Source organism: Cyprinus carpio, chromosome A3, assembly GCF_018340385.1.
Source record: "Cyprinus carpio isolate SPL01 chromosome A3, ASM1834038v1, whole genome shotgun sequence".
Classification (NCBI taxonomy): Eukaryota; Metazoa; Chordata; class Actinopteri; order Cypriniformes; family Cyprinidae; genus Cyprinus; species Cyprinus carpio.
In genome coordinates this window covers 28,674,095-28,694,745 of record NC_056574.1, presented here as the reverse complement: position 1 = coordinate 28,694,745, position 20,651 = coordinate 28,674,095, and the positions used below count along the sequence as shown (strand labels likewise).

The following is a 20,651-nucleotide window of genomic DNA, read 5'->3' as shown; positions in this document are numbered from 1 at the left end:
ACAGTACATTCGATAAGTAGTTTATTCTCATGCACTGAACCAGATATTTTCTCATCAATAGCACTTACACCAAACTTTTACAGTTTTATTGCTTTATATGCTATATCTATATTTTGAAGGTTTTTACAGAGTTGTTTGTTTGTTGCATTGTTTGTACATTTGCCTGATTTAATACAATATTTTATTTCTTAAAACATAATGAATTTATATTCTGGCTGTTGAGAGTATGTTCTGATTTATGATGTGATAAAAAAATACCAGAAATCCCTTCTGTAAAAACCTCTATAAAACTCATCTCAGTTTGACTTTAATAAGTCAACAAAGTAAAACAAGAGTTTTGAACATGGCTTTACCCAATGTTCAGATTTCTCCTCTGGAAATGCATGCAATTTATTTATTATTATAATCAGATAATGCATATTTGAAGAAAACTTATAGTACAAAAGTTTTTACAAGTACATTCTAAGGTGTTTTTTAAGGTGATTTACCTGTAATTGGAATTACTCATTGCATTGTGTAGTGTTATACGGATGAAGGAAATATCTGTAGTTTTAATGGAAGATGTACTGGTAATTTTATGCCAGGACATTATCCGTTTTTCTACTGATTTTTTTTCTCCTTACAGTGTATGGTGATATCTATAAGTTAATTTATTTGAACCCTATTCACCTGGGGTTTCCTTCCTTAATCTTTTTCTTTTAGTTCCACCAGTACTGGTGAATGATCTCTTGACATACAAGTAACAGGAAACATAATAACATACAGCACTGTCAAATTTGTCAATTTTAACACGTACATAATAGAATAATAAATGAATTAATTCAAAATTCTTTCTATATATATATATATATATATATATATATATATATATATATATATATATATATAATAAAATAAATAATTATTAAATAAAATAAATAAACTTCCCCAGACCGAATTAATCCAGCACATACCAGAATGCAAATAAACCCACACAGCAAAACATTTCACTCCCTCTGAACATGCTGAATCTCTCACTCTCTTGCTGTAGTTTCAATCACGATTCAGTAGTGCTGCTGTGATTCACTGCAATGTATCGTATCATAATGCAGTTACCACTATTGTGCCATTAAGGGTCATGGTATAGCCTACTTACTGCAATTTCAAGCAAAAACTCTGAAACACACCTTACACACATTAGTCACTATTACTCACCGCTTACATGGCACTTTACTCAATTATTTTTGAACCTGTAATGTCCAGAGCAATAATAAAAATCACCATCCAAAAGCACCATTGCATCTTGTGGAGGGGGAAGTGGATTTCTCAAAAGCAATCTGGCATTATGCCCGCCACAATTGGCAATATTGTGCAGTTAAGGGTCGTGGTATAGCCTGCTCACAGCAAATTCAAGCAAAAACCCTGAATAAGAGACCCATAACAAATATAAACCCAGAAGTCTGTTGGGAAATTCTGTCTGTTCTTTTCAATAACCTGCTGAAATATAGACCAGTATAAAACAGTAGTGTCTAAAATAAGCTGTGTGACATAGTTTGCCAAAAAAAAACACTATTCCCTCACTCAGTAGTTCACTACATTCTGACGAAGAATGATATTCAGATTAGGGCTGGACGATATGGCCAAAATTTATATCACGATATATTTCTTAATTTCGGTCGATACGATATAATTCCGATATCGATATGAACACTATAAAAAGCCTCGTAAAAACTGCCAAGAACGCCCACAACAGATGTCTGTGTATATAAATTTATGAAAAATGAATTTGCCAAGTCTGACACCTCATTTAAAACCATTTAATATTTTTTTGAAAAAAAAAACATTCTTTTTTGTATTTAGCCTTCATACAAACAATAAATGTGAAATCACTGTCAAATAATCATTTCAGACTCACCTAATTAAAATTAATATCTTTAACTTCAAACTATAGGCTAATATATACTACCAGTCAAAAGCTTTTATTGAGTAGTATTTTTAATGTTTTTTTACAGAAATGTCTTCTGCTCACCAAGCCTGCAATTATGTGATCCAAAACACAGTAAAAACAGTAACCTTTTGAGATATTTTTACTGTTTAAAATAACTGTTTTTTATTTTTTTATTTTTTTTTTTATAATTTATTCCTGTGATTTCAAAGCTATATTTTAGCATCATTACTCTGATTACATGATCCTTCAGAAATCATTCTTATATTCTGATTTGCTGCTCAAAAATAATTTGTTGAAATCAGCTGAGTAGAATTTTTTTCAGGTTTCTTGATGAATAGAAAGTTCAGAAGAAGAACATTTATTTGAAATAGAAATATTTTGTAACTTTATAAATGTCTTTATCATCACTTTTGATCAATTTAAAACATCTCTGCTAAATAAAAATTTCTATAATTTCTTTCCAAAAGAAAGAAAGAAATCATGCTGACTCAAAGCTTTTGAATGGAATAGTGTAATCAAATCAAATGTAATCAAAATGTAATGTTACAAAAGCTTTATGTTTAAAAAAAAAATGCTGATCTTTGGATCTTTCTATTCATCAAAGAATCCTGAAAAAAAGTACTCAACTCTCTTAAATATTGATAATCAGCAAATCAGCATAATAGAATGATTTCTGAAGATCATGTCAAGACTGGAGTAATGATGCTGAAAATTCAGCTTTGATCACAGGAATAAACTACATTTTAAAATAAAAGTTATTTTAAATAGTAAAAATATTTCAAAATTTAACTGTTTTTGCAGTACTTTGGATATAGATTGAAACAATTGTGCTTTAGTCAGTATAAAGAGTATGAAGAGTGCTCTTGAGTTGCTGCAGGAAAAAAAAAGGCATGTTGCTGGAGCCGGGCTTAAATGCAAACTGATTGTCTGCCAGCAGGAGGCGCTGTGAGAGTGGCAGACCCAGCGGTTTCCTCCAGTAACGGCTATTAATTAAAGCAGCTCCGCCTATGAACGCTTCTTTATCAGAAGATAAAATGAAAATGCCATCGAAACTTTTCTGAAAACAGTCGGTTCCCTTCAGAGATACATTCATATAAAACACCCGCGACGTGTTTTGATTTTTCAAACGCCACAAATAAAACAATGTATGGGAAACACTGGTATATCGAAATATCGGAAATGTGTTTAAAAACCATATCACCGTTATTGAAATTTTTTTTATCGCGATACATATTGATATTGAATTATTGTCCAGCCCTAATTCAGATTCGCACAGAGCTCTGTTGAGCAACACCACACAATCCAGAGCATTACTAAGAATTACAGTTAAGTTCAAATCAGACTACTGAGAAACCAACATGACCGCTTACAGACAAATACACACAAAAGATATGACTGCATACACAGAGGTCTGGAGGGAGGCTGAACTGCGTGTGTGTTTTAACAATTCAGGATTGTGAACAAAAAGACTAATGTGGCCTGACATCACCTGATAACTCATCTATCTCAAAGCCCTGACCACAATGCACCTAAAGCAACAAACTCATTCAAATAAACAACTCACTAGTTCATTATAATTTGTGTTCAGTCATCCTCTAAATTTAAATCTACAACCGTACACATTCAGAGGAACATCTTGAGTGTTATGCATCTAAGATAGCAAACAAGACAAACAAAAAGACTAGGTTGTTTTCTTTTTCTTTTTTTTAAATAACCTGTGACCCTGACTGGTCAGTTTCATTGAATGATTTGAAATGCAAGACTGCATCTTATATAAATGCCCTCTTAAGAATTGTGTCCATATAGGGGTCAGGTAAACCCAACCCCCCCCCCTAACCCCCCCCCCACCCCAAAAAAAAAAAAAACCCCAGCCTAAATATATAGTGCTTCCTTAAGACCTTAAATAAATTTCATAAATATATTTACAAATAGTAATATAGTGAGAATGTTTGGGTTAGCAGCAAAAACTGGATGGTAAGGATTTTTTTTTAAGAAGTCTCTTATGATCACCAAGGATGCATTTATTTGTACATAATATTGTGAAATATTATTAAAATAACTGTTATATATATATTTTTGTCTTAGTCATTTTCAACAGTAGTTACTCTAATATTCAATTCAGTGTCACATGATCCTTCAGAAATCAGTCTATTGTACCGATTTGTAGCTTGAGAAACATTTTTTATTATTTATCAATGTTGAAAACATTTGTGAAGCTTAATATGTTTTTGGAAACCATGATACATTTATTTAAAGATTCTTAGATGAACAGAAAGTTCAAATATCCATTCAAAATTCTGAACGGATATTTGAATTTTAAATATATTACAAAAATCTAATTAAATATAAGCATTGTCCAATATTAAATGTAAGCTTAGTTGGCTGTGAGCTGAAACTCTCCTATAAATCCAAAGCAAAATGACTGTTCTTGTCTTGTTTTTCATTGCAAATGCAATGAGTTTTCCTTCCCTGTAGAATCTGCATGAGACACAGCTACATCACCGCCTGCTTCCTGTCCGTCTGATCCATACCATGCTCACGAGCTCATTACACAAAATCTGAAACACACCTTGATTACTCATTGATTAGATGCCACATTACTCAACTGTTTTTGAGCCTGTAATGTCCAGAGAGATTACAAAAATCACCAATCATCTGCTCAAACTGTGGAAGAGTGGATTAACCACTCAATCTGGCTTGAAATTTACCCCTAGTCATAAAAGTTTAAACACTCAACAGCCTGCTGACATCCTGACAGGGAGTTGTTGGACGGCCAGGATCATGAAAGAGGGTACAGGTCATCCGTGTAGCGTAACCACGGCAACATCTGTTTTCACCGCATCAAAATATTTTTGGATTTCCACACTCCTACATTCCACACTCACCTCCTGGCCCAGAGGGGTTACAGTCGTATTGTTAAGCGGCTGAAGGAGCTGGTGTGGCTGTGGGTGGTGCAGAGGTTTGGATCTTTTCTCCGTCATACTACACCCAGAGACTATTCATTACTAGATCTCACCGTGCCCTTCATATAGAACGCAAAACAGACCAGCATTCTGCATTCCATTCTGACAAACGACGTCGTAAAGATGAGGGTGTGAACGTGGACGTGTAGGTGAGGAACAAGACAACCAAAGAAGTGGAACAAGTTTTTACAATACACACACACACACACATGCACAACTGAAAGAACTACAGATGTCCAGTGCAAAAATTAACCTTTAAATGTTTCAGTCACCTTTTATTTACCCATTTTGAAAACAGAAAGTATCTATGCGCCTATAAAGCACAATTACCTTACATTTCCTACAACAAGCAATGCGTAGCTTCTCTGGAAGAGCGGATCAAAGTCCAAACGCCTGTCAGACAAGATTGAGCCAATCAAAACAAACCACAGGACAAACAGACAAAAATAGATAAAACTATGCATACTGTAAGATAAGTGCAAATGCAACTGAATAAAGCTTCCAAAATAGTTATGCAACTTTTTATTGCATCTGCGGTTACCTAGTGCAAATATATCACCTGCTGAATCACATTAGTTGGTCGGAACAAATATAAAGCTCTGAATATGTGAATTTTCTTGCTTCTATCTAATCCGATCAACATTAGCTTGAATCTGTGCAATCAAAGCAAATGTGATTCGATTAAGACAATACGAGGACATCCGTTACTTCAGAAGCCACTGTCTTGTTCTCCATTTCTTCTCCCCTTACAGACTACTGCTGTGATGCGAGTAAAATGATAATTTGGTGAAAATGTAGTCACACTCAGACTATCCAAGATGTAGATGAGTTTGTTTCAACATCTGAACAGATTTGGAGAAATTTAGCATTATCACTTGCTCACCAGTGGATCCTCTGCAGTGAATGGGTGCCGTCAGAATGAGAGTCCAAACAGTTGATAAAAACATCACAATAATCCACAACTAAATCCACATGGCTCCAGTCCATCAATTAACGTCATGTGAAATGAAAAGTGACATGTTTGTAAAAAATAAAACTTTCTGGCCAAAATATAGGTCCATAATCCAAAATAATGCTTCATCCAGTGAAAAAGCCCATCTTCTGTTGTCTTCTCACAACAAAATCCACTGACATATTTTCTTTAGAGCTGTTCAGGAGGAAGCGTTATTATGGATAGAGGAATTGTATTCTCATGGCTAGTGTCATGGCTAAATATGAAATCCAGCTGATTTGCATAATAAATCGATACCGAGGATATAACCCTTTCATAATTTTCAAAATCTAAACAGGCACATCAGTGTATCAATCCTGGACCTATTGCTTTGCCAATACTAAAACCAGATTTTTAAGGAAAACATTTTTTTTTTTTCTTCAACAACAGATGGTGGTCCTCCACAGATCCATAAGCAGTGAAGAGGGTGCAGTTTCCTGGAAATAACTAATGCCGTCAACTCACTAGTAAACGTGACTAAGGCAGATTGTGCTTGTATCCTTGAGCACTTTCATATCCACTACCACCCGACCCCCCTCACATCCTAAAGAGCAAACACTGCTTTTCAAGCTACTTTAATGGTTGATCTAAACTACCTATTAAGTCAACAATCTTTTAAATGCATTAAAAAAAAAAAAGTAACTACTTGAGATTCTCAGAATTCAGAAGCACCACAATAAAGTGCCACTAAAATTATTTGTTGTTGCCGTTCAGCTAGCCAAATTACTGTAACATAATTGCATCTGGCCTGGCAATACTAACCTACAATGATGTGTTATTTGTTACACCCATCTGAACTCACAACATAATAACGCTATAATAGCATCACCTTCCATTCACACATATCTTGACAAATGAGCCACATCCTGCTTTAGCCGTGAGAAAAATGTCAATCTCAGTGCATGAGTGATACACCAGCCTATTCCTGGGACTTAATTTGATGAAATGATGAAATGAAACTGAGAAATGATTTGATTACTTGAAGTCCTCAGCTGACAAGAGGTGAAAACGCTGAACAGTGGACAGCCTTGACATGACCTCTGTGAAATACAGTTATCTCATAAACAAATGATAATCATTGGAAATGTCACTGTAGAGACATGAAAATATTACTGCATCCAGATAGATAGACAGACAGACAAATATATATAGAGAGAGACTAATAATATAATTTTAATTAAACAAACTCTTCTACCAAAGAACAGAATGTTCTCACCCATAAAAATATTTCAGTTAAAGTTTTGTTAGAGAAAGAATTCAGCATTTTGTCTATAATCGCCATCTAGAACGTTATGCTGAAACAACAAGACACACAAAAATATGTAATCACTGAATAAAATACTTCAGACGTCGCTAGTTTATTTTCTGATCCCTGTAACTGATCACAATCTGATTCTTTTTGTCATAAATAACGTTAGTTGCGCAGTAAAAGAATATGATGATGAATATGATATAATCGCTTCTTCTCCTCCAGCTCCAGAAACATCTTCTGCGCTACACCGGAGCTCAACCCTGACTGTACACAACGCTCAGATGGTCGTGAAAATATCAAACTCATCCCGTCAGGCGATTCCCACGGATAAAGAAATGGCGATAGTTTGCAGTAATGCCAGGAACACGGGACTAAATCAGACAAACTCTTGATGTTTGTTTAAGCCTGTCCAGGCTGCGAAACTGCCAGAGTGCACGAGGTGTAAAGATGTCTTAATGCATCACAAACACAATCCGCTGTCAACATACCGTGTTTCCCTGCGGGTGAGACCGCTGCCTGTCGCTGGGTGTCAAACCCAGGAGCGAAAAGACAGAACATAAACCATCACTATCAGACGATGGAAATGTTTCTTTCTAACCTTACTTTACCTGATACTTGTTGTCGTTCCGCGCGCCGTCACGTTCCGTCTTATTTCAGCGCCTGTCTTCCACTTTACCACTTTTGCAAAGCTATTTTCCTCCTCTGGTCACGAAAAGTACAAATTTTACTGTCTCAACTCTCTTTCCTCCATATTTGCAGCTTCTCCACCAACAACAACATTAATGACGTGCTCTCGACGGTCACGTGACCACGGCTGTGGGTTCTAAAAATAGCGCGCGACACGACAGATTACAACCCGCAGAGCGGGTCTCGCGGGTCTCAGAGATGCCGATGTGAAGACCGCTGTTAATTATGATCGTGTCTTCCGTGTGTCTGAGGTTGCTACCAAGCACGGCCCCCAGTTTACCGGGAGCTTTCTATTTTTTACATATTTATATATTATTGAACAGGAACTAAACTGGTTTTAGGGAGGAGGGCGCCCCCTTTCGGTAAATTGCGGAGTATTGTGATGCGTGGGGAGAATGAGGTGGGCGAGAGAGGATGCGTGTGCCTGTTTCACTTACAACATTTTCTTAAAGGGGCTGTATGCGATTTCAGCCGTTTTCACTAACTTATGACACACATCACTTCTAAGAAAAACGAGTCACACAGACACAGACTGATATCTATATTTTAATCATGACAACTCTCAGAAGATTTTAGCATTTCATTTAGCAATTCATTATTTTGCACCCTATTCAAGGACAGCGAATGAGCTTAGGGCTGTCGCAAAGACAGATGAAGACACACTTCATTTCTATTCACACTTCACATTTCAGTGATATAGAAACATTTTTGGGGGGAGATTCCTTTTAAATTGAGTAACCCTTTCTGTACTCAACCAAAGCTTTCTGGACGGAGAGTAGTGAATCTTCGCGTAGGTTTTGTATCCTGCTAGGGTTTGACATCTTGACCCCACACACACCTGTATTGTGCCATCTTTTCATGGTGGTCTCATAAATGCACTCACCCTCTCTTTCTCATATGCACATGCACACACTGTCCATAGTGGTTGTTTATTCTGCTCTTCACACTCACCAGGTTGCCATGGATGCATCTGGCTTGTGTGTCTCATTCTAGTCCACAGGTCACTACAGAGCCATGCCTTAAACATAAACACATATGCTTGTGCACGTCCCCATATACACATGCATTCACTCTACGCTTACACACACACACACACAGTAATTGCCCTTAGACTTCAGACTGGTTAAGAGTGAAGTAGTGCATCAGAGCAGACTGGAATTGCAGGCAAAGCGGGAAACAGATCTCTGTGTTTCTCGTCCCAGTGAGCGGCAGATAGTTTGCTCTTTTACGTCAAAGGCTCATTCATGTGAAGGTGGTGTGGAGCGATCGATGTGCACATGTTGACAGATAAGAAAAGCAGCTAAAAATAAACCATCCGCAGCAAAATCCCTCCACCTCACAGCCGCAGGGACAAACACATGAATTTTTGTTCTCTTCCTGGTACAACAGAGTGAAAACAGGATTAGAGGAGGATGAACGTAGAACAAAGATTGAGGAAATGTCACCAAAACCAGCCCTCTCTGTTTAGCAGTAAAACCTACAACATGCTGCAGGAGGGTAAATGTGTATGTTTAAAAATTGAGGTATGAGGTTACTGCATAGGCTACATTTAAAAAGCATATTTGCTCTTAAAATGTAGGAGTTGAACGGGAGTTGTTTGAGCTTGGCGCATATAGTTAAGTAATCGTAAGTGAATTCCTATTGGATTTCTTGATCCAGAGCCTTGTAATGGCATTAATGGGCAGTCCATTGGGTAACAATAACAATACTGCAATATTAGAGCTAAATAGAAAAAAAAAAAATAGTCTTCACTATGCAGCCTTAAAGGTTCACCCAAAAATGTAACTTTAATCTTTTACTCACCCTCAATATCAAAGCCCATTTCTGCCATGAAATAAAAAACTCACAATTCAGATTTTTTTCTTGCAATATATCTCACAATTCAGGAAAAAAAAATCCAAATTGTGAGATATAAACTTGCAATTCTGAGAAAAAAAAATCACAATTCAGAATTTACATCTCACAATTCTGAGTTTCACATTTTGCAGTTCTATTTCTTTCTTTTTTTTCGGCAACAGAATACAAAATAATAAAATATTAATTGATACTTTATTATTTATTTTTAATTGAGAATTTATTATTTTTTTGAGAATGCTGGTAAGCAAACAGTTTTGGTCACTGTTGACTGTCATTGTGTGGACAAATAAACACTAAGACATTTCTCAAAATATCTTCTTTTATGTTTCACAGAAGAAAGAAATGTAACAGTTTGGATGGTACCAAGGGGAAAATGTTTAAAGTGTAAATATAAAACATCAAAATGATCTATCACTCATCATATTAAAAATAATTATAATTTTAAAATCTTTTTTTTTTTTCATTCTTTGATTATTTCAAATTGTTCATTTGTTGACCTTTTGCTTTATGGCTATATATCCTTAATGGAGTCTTTAAATATTGATTCTCAGTTGATCACTGATGACTAACACAAATTGTCATTACAAGTTGTTTTTTTTTTTTTTTTTTATGATTTGCAAATTGAAAATGACTAAACCCCCAATCCAACCGACAACCATAACCTCTACTAATAATACTGAGTTAAAGCATAAAATGTAGCTATAAACTGCTTGAAAATTAAAAATGTCCAATCTAAGTCTTTAGGAGACTGCTCCAGCGTCACGTCTCCATGGAGAACCATTTCCAGTCCTAGCAGTTATGACTCACCATTTGCGCATGTAATAAAAGCATGAAAACCTCCGCGGTCGGCCAGTCCTCCTAGAAGCATCTGTGACGTAATTCCTCACAGAGATTATGGTCATCCATTGTTTAGCATCCTCTCTCACTATAATAAAAACACACTGAGGTTATTGCACTATTTCACACAAACAAATTTCAAAGCCACTTCCTTTCCCCCATGCTTTGTTATGCTTTACTTACATAACCTACATAAAAATATTTACATGCATCCACCTCCACAAACACTCATAGGTTACATAGCCTATTAAGTTTGCATGGTCTTGGGTTCAAAAACATACAGAGAAAGAAGTAATTGTTATATACCTTATATTATATCTCGTAACATCATGAACTTCTTATATTATGTCGTGGACTCCACTTGTGTCTATTTTCAAATGTGCTCTTTTGCATTTTATTTTTAGCTGTTTCCCTGTCTTCCTTCTCTCGGTTGTGTTCTTGTCTGCTGTTGGAGGCCGACAGGCGGCAGCAGAAGTGCAGAGAGTCGGCTGTTGTCATGGCGACATGACACTTCTCCCTACTGCAGGTTACCATTTAGCAGGTTTGCTCTGGAAGCAGATCAAAACACTGCATCGCCACAAACCGACCACTTTAAGCTCCCTAACGCTAACCAGACTCTCTAGCCCTCAAACACACACAGATCTTCCAGCGTGGCTTTGCTGAGGTGAGTGGGACCATGTGATTCCCACACATATTCATGGCTGCGGCTGTCAAACAAGGTCAAAACAGGACGGCCATCCATATAGAAGCATGTCTGTGAGAAATCCTTGTGCAAGCATCAGAGTGAGATCTCAAGCTAAAGTCGGATCTCCTCACCTGACAGGGAGTTGGTCTTGAGGCCAAAAGGACAAGAAAGAAATGGCAGGGAGAGAAAGTTTCTATTTTTGTAAAACAGTGAATCAATTGTGAGTCATACTCGAAATGCCATGTCCCATCACTCACTCCCACCCCCAGCAGAAAGGCAGGAAATGAAAGGACAGGGACAGCGAGGGACAGAATGGGGTTTCTGACGGGGAGCTGGAGATAAAGTCAGTGTGACACGTGCATGCACATTATGTCAGCATAAGCTCTAATATTGTGACCAAAGACGGCAGGAGATGCTGCAGATGAACTGCAGCTTTATCCACAGCTCATTGCGTCCCTCTTGTGGTCAGTATGCGACATGATCGAAAGAATGATGGCTATGCAAATCAACTCAATAGATAATTCTGCCCTGACAAGGCAAACTGATATAGCATAGATATAGCGTATGGCAGCTTTGTAGAAAATTATATGATAGAAAATATATTTTACATTTGAATATCTTTAACGTGTGATTTTTTTATTCATTAATCATTTCCCCCCAACAAGGCTTAAGTTGTAACAGCCTATGTAAATAAACAAATGTATTTATTTAAAATGAATTTTATTTTCCCGTTTATTTACAAGTTGACATATTCCAAACTGCTTATTCTATGAAAGATCAAAGTTTTTGGCTGAAATAAATAAATAAAAAATATAATTAAATAGATTAAATTAGTAACAATAATGCATACATTTTTACATACAGTCTTTAAGGAATTAATCATTTTAATTAGCATATTTTTAAAGAAATTCTTACTTTTATCTAAATTGACCAAAAGTGGCAGTAAATACATTTATAATGTTACAAAATATTTAATTTTCAAATAAATCTTGCTCTTCCTTTGAACTTTCTAATCAAAGAATCCTAAAGTATTAAGGTTTCCAATTTAGTTTTAGTATATATATTTATATTGTTTTGAACTTTCTAATCAAAGAATCCTAAAGTATTAAGGTTTCCATATATATATATATATATATATATATAAGTATTAAGGTTTCCAAAAATATAGTATTAAGGTTTCCAAAAATATCACAGGTCCTTCTCAAAAAATTAGCATATTGTGATAAAAGTGCATTATTTTTCATAATGTAATGATAAAAATTAAACTTTCATATATTTTAGATTGATTGCACACCAACTGAAATATTTCAGGTCTTTTATTGTTTTAATACTGATGATTTTGGCATACAGCTCATGAAAACCCAAAATTCCTATCTCAAAAAATTAGCATATCATGAAAAGGTTCTCTAAACGAGCTATTAACATAATCATCTGAATCAATTAATTAACTCTAAACACCTGCAAAAGATTCGTGAGGCTTTTAAAAACTCCCAGCCTGGTTCATTACTCAAAACCGCAATCATGGGTAAGACTGCCGACCTGACTGCTGTCCAGAAGGCCATCATTGACACCCTCAAGCGAGAGGGTAAGACACAGAAAGAAATTTCTGAATGAATAGGCTGTTCCCAGAGTGCTGTATCAAGGCACCTCAGTGGGAAGTCTGTGGGAAGGAAAAAGTGTGGCAAAAAAACGCTGCACAACGAGAAGAGGTGACCGGACCCTGAGGAAGATTGTGTAGAAGGACCGATTCCAGACCTTGGGGGACCTGCGGAAGCAGTGGACTGAGTCTGGAGTAGAAACATCCAGAGCCACCGTGCACAGACGTGTGCTTTTGAACCAGAAACAGCGGCAGAAGCGCCTGACCTGGGCTACAGAGAAGCAGCACTGGACTGTTGCTCAGTGGTCCAAAGTACTTTTTTTTTTTTTCGGATGAAAGCAAATTTTGCATGTCATTCGGAAATCAAGGTGCCAGAGTCTGGAGGAAGACTAGGGAGAAGGAAATGCCAAAATGCCTGAAGTCCAGTGTCAAGTACCCACAGTCAGTGATGGTCTGGGGTGCCATGTCAGCTGCTGGTGTTGGTCCACTGGTGGTTATCAAGGGCAGGGTCAATGCAGCTAGCTATCAGGAGATTTTGGAGCACTTCATGCATCCATCTGCTGAAAAGCTTTATGGAGATGAAGATTTCGTTTTTTCAGCACGACCTGGCACCTGCTCACAGTGCCAAAACCACTGGTAAATGGTTTACTGACCATGGTATTACTGTGCTCAATTGGCCTGCCAAACTCTCCTGACCTGAAACCCCATAGAGAATCTGTGGGATATTGTGAAGAGAAAGTTGAGAGACGCAAGACCCAACACTCTGGATGAGCTTAAGGCCGCTATCGAAGCATCCTGGGCCTCCATAACACCTCAGCAGTGCCACAGGCTGATTGCCTCCATGCCACGCCGCATTGAAGCAGTCATTTCGTCAGCAAAAGGATTCCCGACCAAGTATTGAGTGCATAACTGAACATAATTATTTGAAGGTTGACTTTTTTTGTATTACAAACACTTTTCTTTTATTGGTCGGATGAAATATGCTAATTTTTTTGAGATAGGAATTTTGGGTTTTCATGAGCTGTATGCCAAAATCATCAGTATTAAAACAATAAAAGACCTGAAATATTTCAGATGGTGTGAAATGAATCTAAAATATATGAAAGTTTAATTTTTATCATTACATTATGGAAAATAATGAACTTTTATCACAATATGCTATTTTTTTGAGAAGGACCTGTAATAATATTTCTCAAACACCAAATCTGCATTAAGATTTGTCAAGGTTGCCAAAGACTGGAGTAATGACTGTTGAAAATTCAACTTTGCCACCAGCAATAAATTACATTTTAAAATATATTAAAATAGAAAACAGTTGTTTTAAATTATAATATTATTTCACAATATTATTGTTTTTACTGTATTTTAAATCAGATAATTGCAGCCTTGGTGAGCATAAAAAACTTCTTTCTGCTTTCAAAAACATTAAAAATCTTACTGACCCCAAACTTTTGAACAGTAACGTTAGTGCACTTACTCATGAAGAATCCAAACAGCCATCACCAAAAGAATAATCAATTAAGTATTATTAATCAGATATTTAGAAGCCTAATATTTAGATGTGATCGTATGCAGCATTCTTTCGAGAAATTATTGGAAGTACTAAAAACTTTTGTCTAGTAGCCTTATGATTTATTTTAAACAGTATGAATACCATCATCAGCAATCGCTCGAAGATGTGGTTACCAAGACAACCGAAGTGCGTTTCAGACCTCGTCCTCTGCATAGTAGCCCCTCCCCTTTCACGAGCAGCAGCCAATAGTGACAGCGCGGGGGCGTGGTCAGAATCTGCCCGTCAACTTCCAAGTGCGTCAAGAAGTGCGTGCGCTCCAATATAAGTTGATATGTGAAATATCAGGCAGTCTCGTGAGTCGCGCGTCTACAGCACGAGAAGCTTCGAGTAAACTGTATAGAGAGAATATCAGATGCAATTTGATATTAGGTCACAAAACCCCTCCAAACAATAAGGATCTTGTGATTCTTGTCCAAAACACTCAATCATAAAAGCACGCCCTTTTCTCTGGCTGTCTGGAGACGTGGCGCAGGTGAGTGACACTTTTTCCATAATATTGACAGCGCGTGATGCTGCTGCACCATAATTTAGTGGCAAATACAATTTAAAATGGCATCATCTCTAGATTATGTTTTGCATGACGTCTGGAGTTTTCCCACTGTTATCCAAGTTTTCATCTTATAGCTTGTTATTATCACGAGGTTAGTGGTTCTAGACCTCTAAATATATATGACGTGTTTGTGCCAGCTAAGAGGGAGTTTAAGCTTGTTAATCATCATGCAGTCATGTAACAGGTTGTTTTTACAGTGGGTGATGTTGTGCTTTCGTAAGACTGGCCGAGACCACATGATACTTAAACACACGAGACTGAAGGTCTTTATCTGCATAATGTGTTTACTGAAGGTTTTTAAGGCATCACGTGACAACGTGAAGGCTTACTGCAAATTCGACGCAATGTACATTCATGCAGCTTCTTCACTGCCAATATTAAAATCAAACTGTGTGTTAAATAATATTGCAAATATAGAATGAAAAGATTGTGCATTGTTCTTTATTTCATGTCTGTATTGCATCTACACTTATTTTTATTTCTTTAATAAAACAAATACTTTCACTCATCTGCCTTCTCATTTTTTTATTATATAACTATTTTGTACTATTTTGTACATGTCTCACCGAACATATGGTCTATATCAAGAACATCTCTGGGTCAAAATTATCTATTTTACACGAAGAAAGCAAAGCTACTATCACTATTTTATAATTCATTAAATATTTTATTTGCATAAGAGGTGGAGTCTTGTACATCCCTCAAAGGTTTTCCAGTTTTCTCTTTCTTTCTTCACTCCATCTCTCAGGAAATGGAGGGTATGCCGTTGAGCATGGGCAGCCTGCGGACGCTGCCGTGGTACGTGGCGGGCTCTCAGGTGCTGGGGGTGGCATGTGTGGTGATCACAGGCGTGTGGATGGGACATTACCGAGGAGGCTACGCCTGGGATGGCTCAGCACAGTTTAACAACCACCCTCTCTGTATGGTCCTCGGCCTGGTCTTCCTCTATGGAGATGGTAAGAATTAAGAGTATAAAATATGTGTTTTTTAAAATCCTTATTTACATGAAGTTTGCAAAGAGAAAGTAATAGAAGCATTGCAGTTGAGGAAATAATCAGGAATAGATAGTTTTGACTAGGGGTCGACCGATTATAGGCCTGGCTGATTATCGGCACCGATATCAAGCTTTTTAGGGTTATCGGTATCAGTCATTTTCAAAACCAATTTGCTGATAAAATAATTTAAAAGCATTTAAAGAAAGTTTTTGCCAGAGCCCTTGCTATTCGTAATTTTGACAATAATTTATACACCAGACATATTGGTCTGTAATAATCGGTATCGGCATCGACCCTGAATTTTTATATGTATTTTCTGTAGCCCAGCAGTTGAACACGCAGTTACGCAATAGCCTACAAAATATATATATTTTTTTCATTCAATCAATTTTTAATACCTTGAAATTAGTGATTAAACTAGTTTTCCTCTGCTGAGTTGGTAACGTGACCAAATGTTGCCATTATTTGACAATCAATCCATTTATTCCTTCACTCAAACAGTATTTAAAACTACAAGATTGAATTAAGTTGTTGTTGAAATGTTCAATATATATATATATATATATATATATATATATATATATATATATATATATATATTGAACATTTCAACAACAACTTAATATAATCGGTATATATATACGTATATATATATGTGTGTGTGTGTGTGTGTGTGTGTGTGGTTGATATTATTTTACATAGTGTAAAAGCAAAAATAAGTCAATATGAAATCAAAATGTACTATATTTAATTTTGTAATATTATTGTTGTTTATGATTCATCAGTCCAGGTTATTCTAAAGATAAAACAGGTGTGACTTAGTAATGTTTCATTAAAAAAAGAAAATCTCAGTGGTATAGAATAGCTGGTTATAGAGACCAAGAGATTCAATGTAATGGTCATATATGACATCTGTGAGTCTTCTGTCTCTCAGTCTTTAGGGTGTGTGTATGTGACTCTGTGCTTTCAATAAAACACAAACAATACTGAACAGAAAGGGTCAGCTAATGCTATTAGGGCTAATATCGGATTTGCTTCCAGATTTTTGTGTAGATAATTCATGTTTGGTTTTCAAACAGAGATCAAGCCCTGCTGAGAATCAGTATTGTGTGCTTTTCTCTATCAATCAGTAACTGCTATAGCCAAGGTTACAGGAAAGAAAATAGTAAGAGAGATATTATTAAAGCATAATCACAGTCACTTCATGGTTCTCCCATCTGGACACTTAAAACACTCAACAGAGACAGATACTAATTGCTCTAATATTTTTATCAGTGGCCGTCTGATTCAAAGCCCTTGTCATGGCAATTCAATTAGGACATTATATCTGAAAGGTCATTGGCCTATTAGAGGTTTAGCTGTCCCAAAAAGCACCAGTAAAAACAGCCCAGAGGGGATCTGTCTGCTTGTAGAAAGGCCAAAAAGACACATGGGAATACATCCTTAGCCTGTTGTTTATCAGGTTACTACATCTGTAGAATTTCAAACCTGACTTCATACATGTAATGTTTTTATGATTGGCTAAACTTTTTGCATGTGAAAATATGTCTTCTTTCTCTACCGCAGCTGTTCTGGTTTATCGTGTCTTTAGAAACGAGACTAAGCGTTCAGTGAAAATTCTCCACGCTCTGCTGCATATGATGGCTCTTGTCATCAGTATTGTGGGTAAGTTCAGCTTGTGTTTGTAACAGGTTCGAAGAAAAATACTGCTCGTTTGGCAGCACTGTTGTATTGTTGGGTATTTGATCAGCGACAGATTTTAGCTGTAATTCTCAACTGCTGCAGTCACAATCATTTCCCACGTCTGATGTGCCATTTGAACCATTAAATAAGGGGAAAACTCAAATTTCCCTCAGATAAACACGTTTGCAAGGCACAGGATAACTAGATCTGCATTTTCAGAGGTCAACAACAATACATAAAATACAGCTGCATTCAGCAGTTTGGGGTCAGAAGATAAAAAAATTTTTTTTCAAAAAAATACTATTTTTAAACTCTATTCATTAAAGAATTCTGTTAAGCCACACAACTCTTTTCAACATTGATAAAAAGCAAATCAGCATATTAGATTGATTTCTGAAGGATCATGAGACACTGAAGACTTTGCATCACAGGAATAAAGTATATTTTATTGTTTTCTGATCTATAATGTGACATTTTTTTTTTTTTATAATAGATTTAATTTTTATTTTTATTTTCATATTTTATATATGCATACTGTATAATATCCCCTTCCTTTTCTCTTCTTAGGTCTGGTGGCTGTATTTGACTTCCATTCATCAGCTAAGATCTCTCATATGTATTCTCTGCACAGTTGGTGTGGCATGCTCACTTTTGTGCTATTTGTCCTACAGGTAATTTGCAGTCATTTCATTTTGACCAGCACTGGCATTAAAACATTTTCCTTCTTCCTTATTTGAACAACTGATTGTATGTGGTTTGGAAGCTCCGCATTCGCAAACCCCTTGTGGATGATCACATCCATTACACTGCTAACATCATTTAACATCAGGACATTGCCATTAGTGTTTGCATTAGTTTTTATTGACAATGGAAGACCAGCTTTGTAACCTGCTAGTCCACTTCATACTCTACATATAGCTGAAAAATAGGATTATTTTATTATTATATTTAAATATAAAATAATAATATATTTTTAAAAACTTACTAAAACATATATACAAGGTTTTTCCTTATATAATTTTCTTTAACATATATATATATATATATAATATATATAATATAATTTTTTTTTTTTTTTTTTAAATAGACTTTTTTTTATCATTTAAGAAGACCTGATCTTAAAACATTTTTAAGAGGCCAGCAGAATTCATCACATCAGGTCTTCTTTGGACTGACTGCTTCTCCTCTCATTTCCTCCAGTGGTTACTGGGACTGGGATTTTTCCTTTTCCCATGGGCCTCTGCTCAGTTAAGGAGCTGGTATCTTCCACTGCACGTCTTCTTTGGCCTGTTGCTGCTGGCCATGTCTGTGGGATCCTGTCTGCTGGGAATCACAGAGAAATTGCTCTTCAGTATCATGTGAGTGTCAGTGAATGCATCTGCAAAATATATCTTTCATTTTGAATTTAATTTTGAAAGGAGGAAAGGAATGAGTCACCATGTGAATGAGTGACAGCGGAAAGACTTACAATGAATATCAATCATATTTGGCTTCTTTTCACCATCTCTCACTATTTGGCATCAAATGCTGGTTTTATTCAAGATAATATTCACTAATATTCCTAATTTACTGCGGAAATCATGAATACTTAAAGGATTTAATGTACTGCACATATGATTATTAACTTTATTAATCCATAAATAAACACTCTTTCTCACATCTGGGTGACTGTTGGTAGAACCCCCCCCCCCCAAAAAAAAGAAAAAGTCCCACAGACTGACGTAACTAGCAAATCTTTACCAAAAATTTGTGTTTTGATCTAAATGGATCTGAAGCTTGTGTTATTTAAGATGTGCAAGTCACTACAGTGTTTTTCTATTCATCCAACAATGACAATTTTATGGCACATTTCTTGTTCTTAGGGAATCTTACATCATGTTTACTGGTGAGGGGGTCCTGGCGAACACTTTAGGCTTGTTGCTGGTGTGCTTTGGGGTCGTGGTGGGTTACGTGGTGACGAGAGAAGATTTTCGGCGACCACCAAATCCCGAGGAGGAGGCTCTCTCCGTGCACTTTAAGACCCTGTCAGAAGGAGAAATCCCCAGTTCTCCTTAATGTCTTAATACACTCCAAAACTGCCTTTCTGAACTTCCCGCCTTTCTGCCTTCCTACTCATGTCCTAGCAAACCTGTCAGCCAGTTCCTCCCTTTGCAGTCTCCCCCATCCTTAACATTAAAGTTACTCAGTAACAGTTCTTACCAAGTTATGACAGGATTAAAATGTAGGCTTGTAGGCTACAGTAAAAATGATGTTATTTTTATTATTGGAGTAATTAAATGTTTTATATATATATATATATTTTTTTTTTGTTTGTTTGTTTTTGTTTTAAAGTAATTTCTAATTGTGCCAAACCAAATTAACCTGAAAAAAAAAACAAGAGATGTAAGTTGTATATACTGTGTCTGTAAATGTATTAGATTCAGGATGTAATTTCTTGTGCCTTAACATTTATTTGTACCAGACTGTACTAAAAAACTGAAATACTCTATAATGACAATTATTATTATTGTTTAGAATCAGAGGGCACACCACTACATCAGCAAATGTTTATTATCAGTAAATGTTTAGAACTTTCCCTTGCAGGATTTCCAACATTTGTTTTATGTTACAGACTAAACGTATCATTTTATGCCGCGTTTATATGACAATATATTACAGCCCTGCCTGCATAAATGGCTGAAAAACACTTGAAAAAATGTTGGATTGTTAAGAGCAAAATCTCTAATATCCAAGATCTGCAAAGAAATGATAATAACAAAAAATCTCATTTATATTATTCAAATGAAAAAAATGTCTTTTTGTTATCTTGCTGGTTATTAAAATCAGCTTGAAGAGGAGAGATACTGACTGTTTTACACTGTTTTGTGTGTGTATGATGTAAACATTCTGTCTTTCCATCTGAAAGAGTGTGTTCAAATGATCTGTAGGTGCCTTTGTACTGTATTTTTGTGTTGGCATGTTTGTATTGTGTAGTGGCAATATTTTTCCTGTTTTCAGTTTGATGTAAAATATCAGTAAGTTTGTGTTCATAATGCTTGCTTTAGAAGTTCAGTG

At 36.1% G+C, this 20,651-nt stretch overlaps 2 protein-coding genes across 4 annotated transcripts in view; one reads left to right on the top strand and one right to left on the bottom strand.

Moving 5' to 3' along the window:
- Positions 1-8,086, bottom strand: part of LOC109062571 (histone deacetylase 5) — a 72,203-nt gene extending 64,117 nt beyond the window's left edge. For 2 of the 3 annotated variants that reach the window (XM_042728086.1, XM_042728104.1), the window contains exon 1: positions 7,742-8,086. The gene's annotated coding sequence lies outside the window, so the exon portion shown is untranslated. The remainder of the gene's footprint in view (positions 1-7,741) is intronic. The other variant, XM_042728096.1, reaches the window with a different exon arrangement.
- Positions 8,087-14,578: 6,492 nt separating this feature from the next.
- Positions 14,579-20,559, top strand: LOC109105107 (transmembrane ascorbate-dependent reductase CYB561-like). The gene is made up of 6 exons (XM_019118457.2): positions 14,579-14,841; positions 15,668-15,875; positions 17,481-17,579; positions 18,165-18,268; positions 18,798-18,955; positions 19,460-20,559. The coding sequence occupies exons 2-6, from the start codon at positions 15,671-15,673 to the stop codon at positions 19,650-19,652; spliced, it is 759 nt and encodes a 252-aa protein (XP_018974002.1). The 5' UTR covers positions 14,579-14,841; positions 15,668-15,670; the 3' UTR covers positions 19,653-20,559.
- Positions 20,560-20,651: the final 92 nt, after the last annotated feature.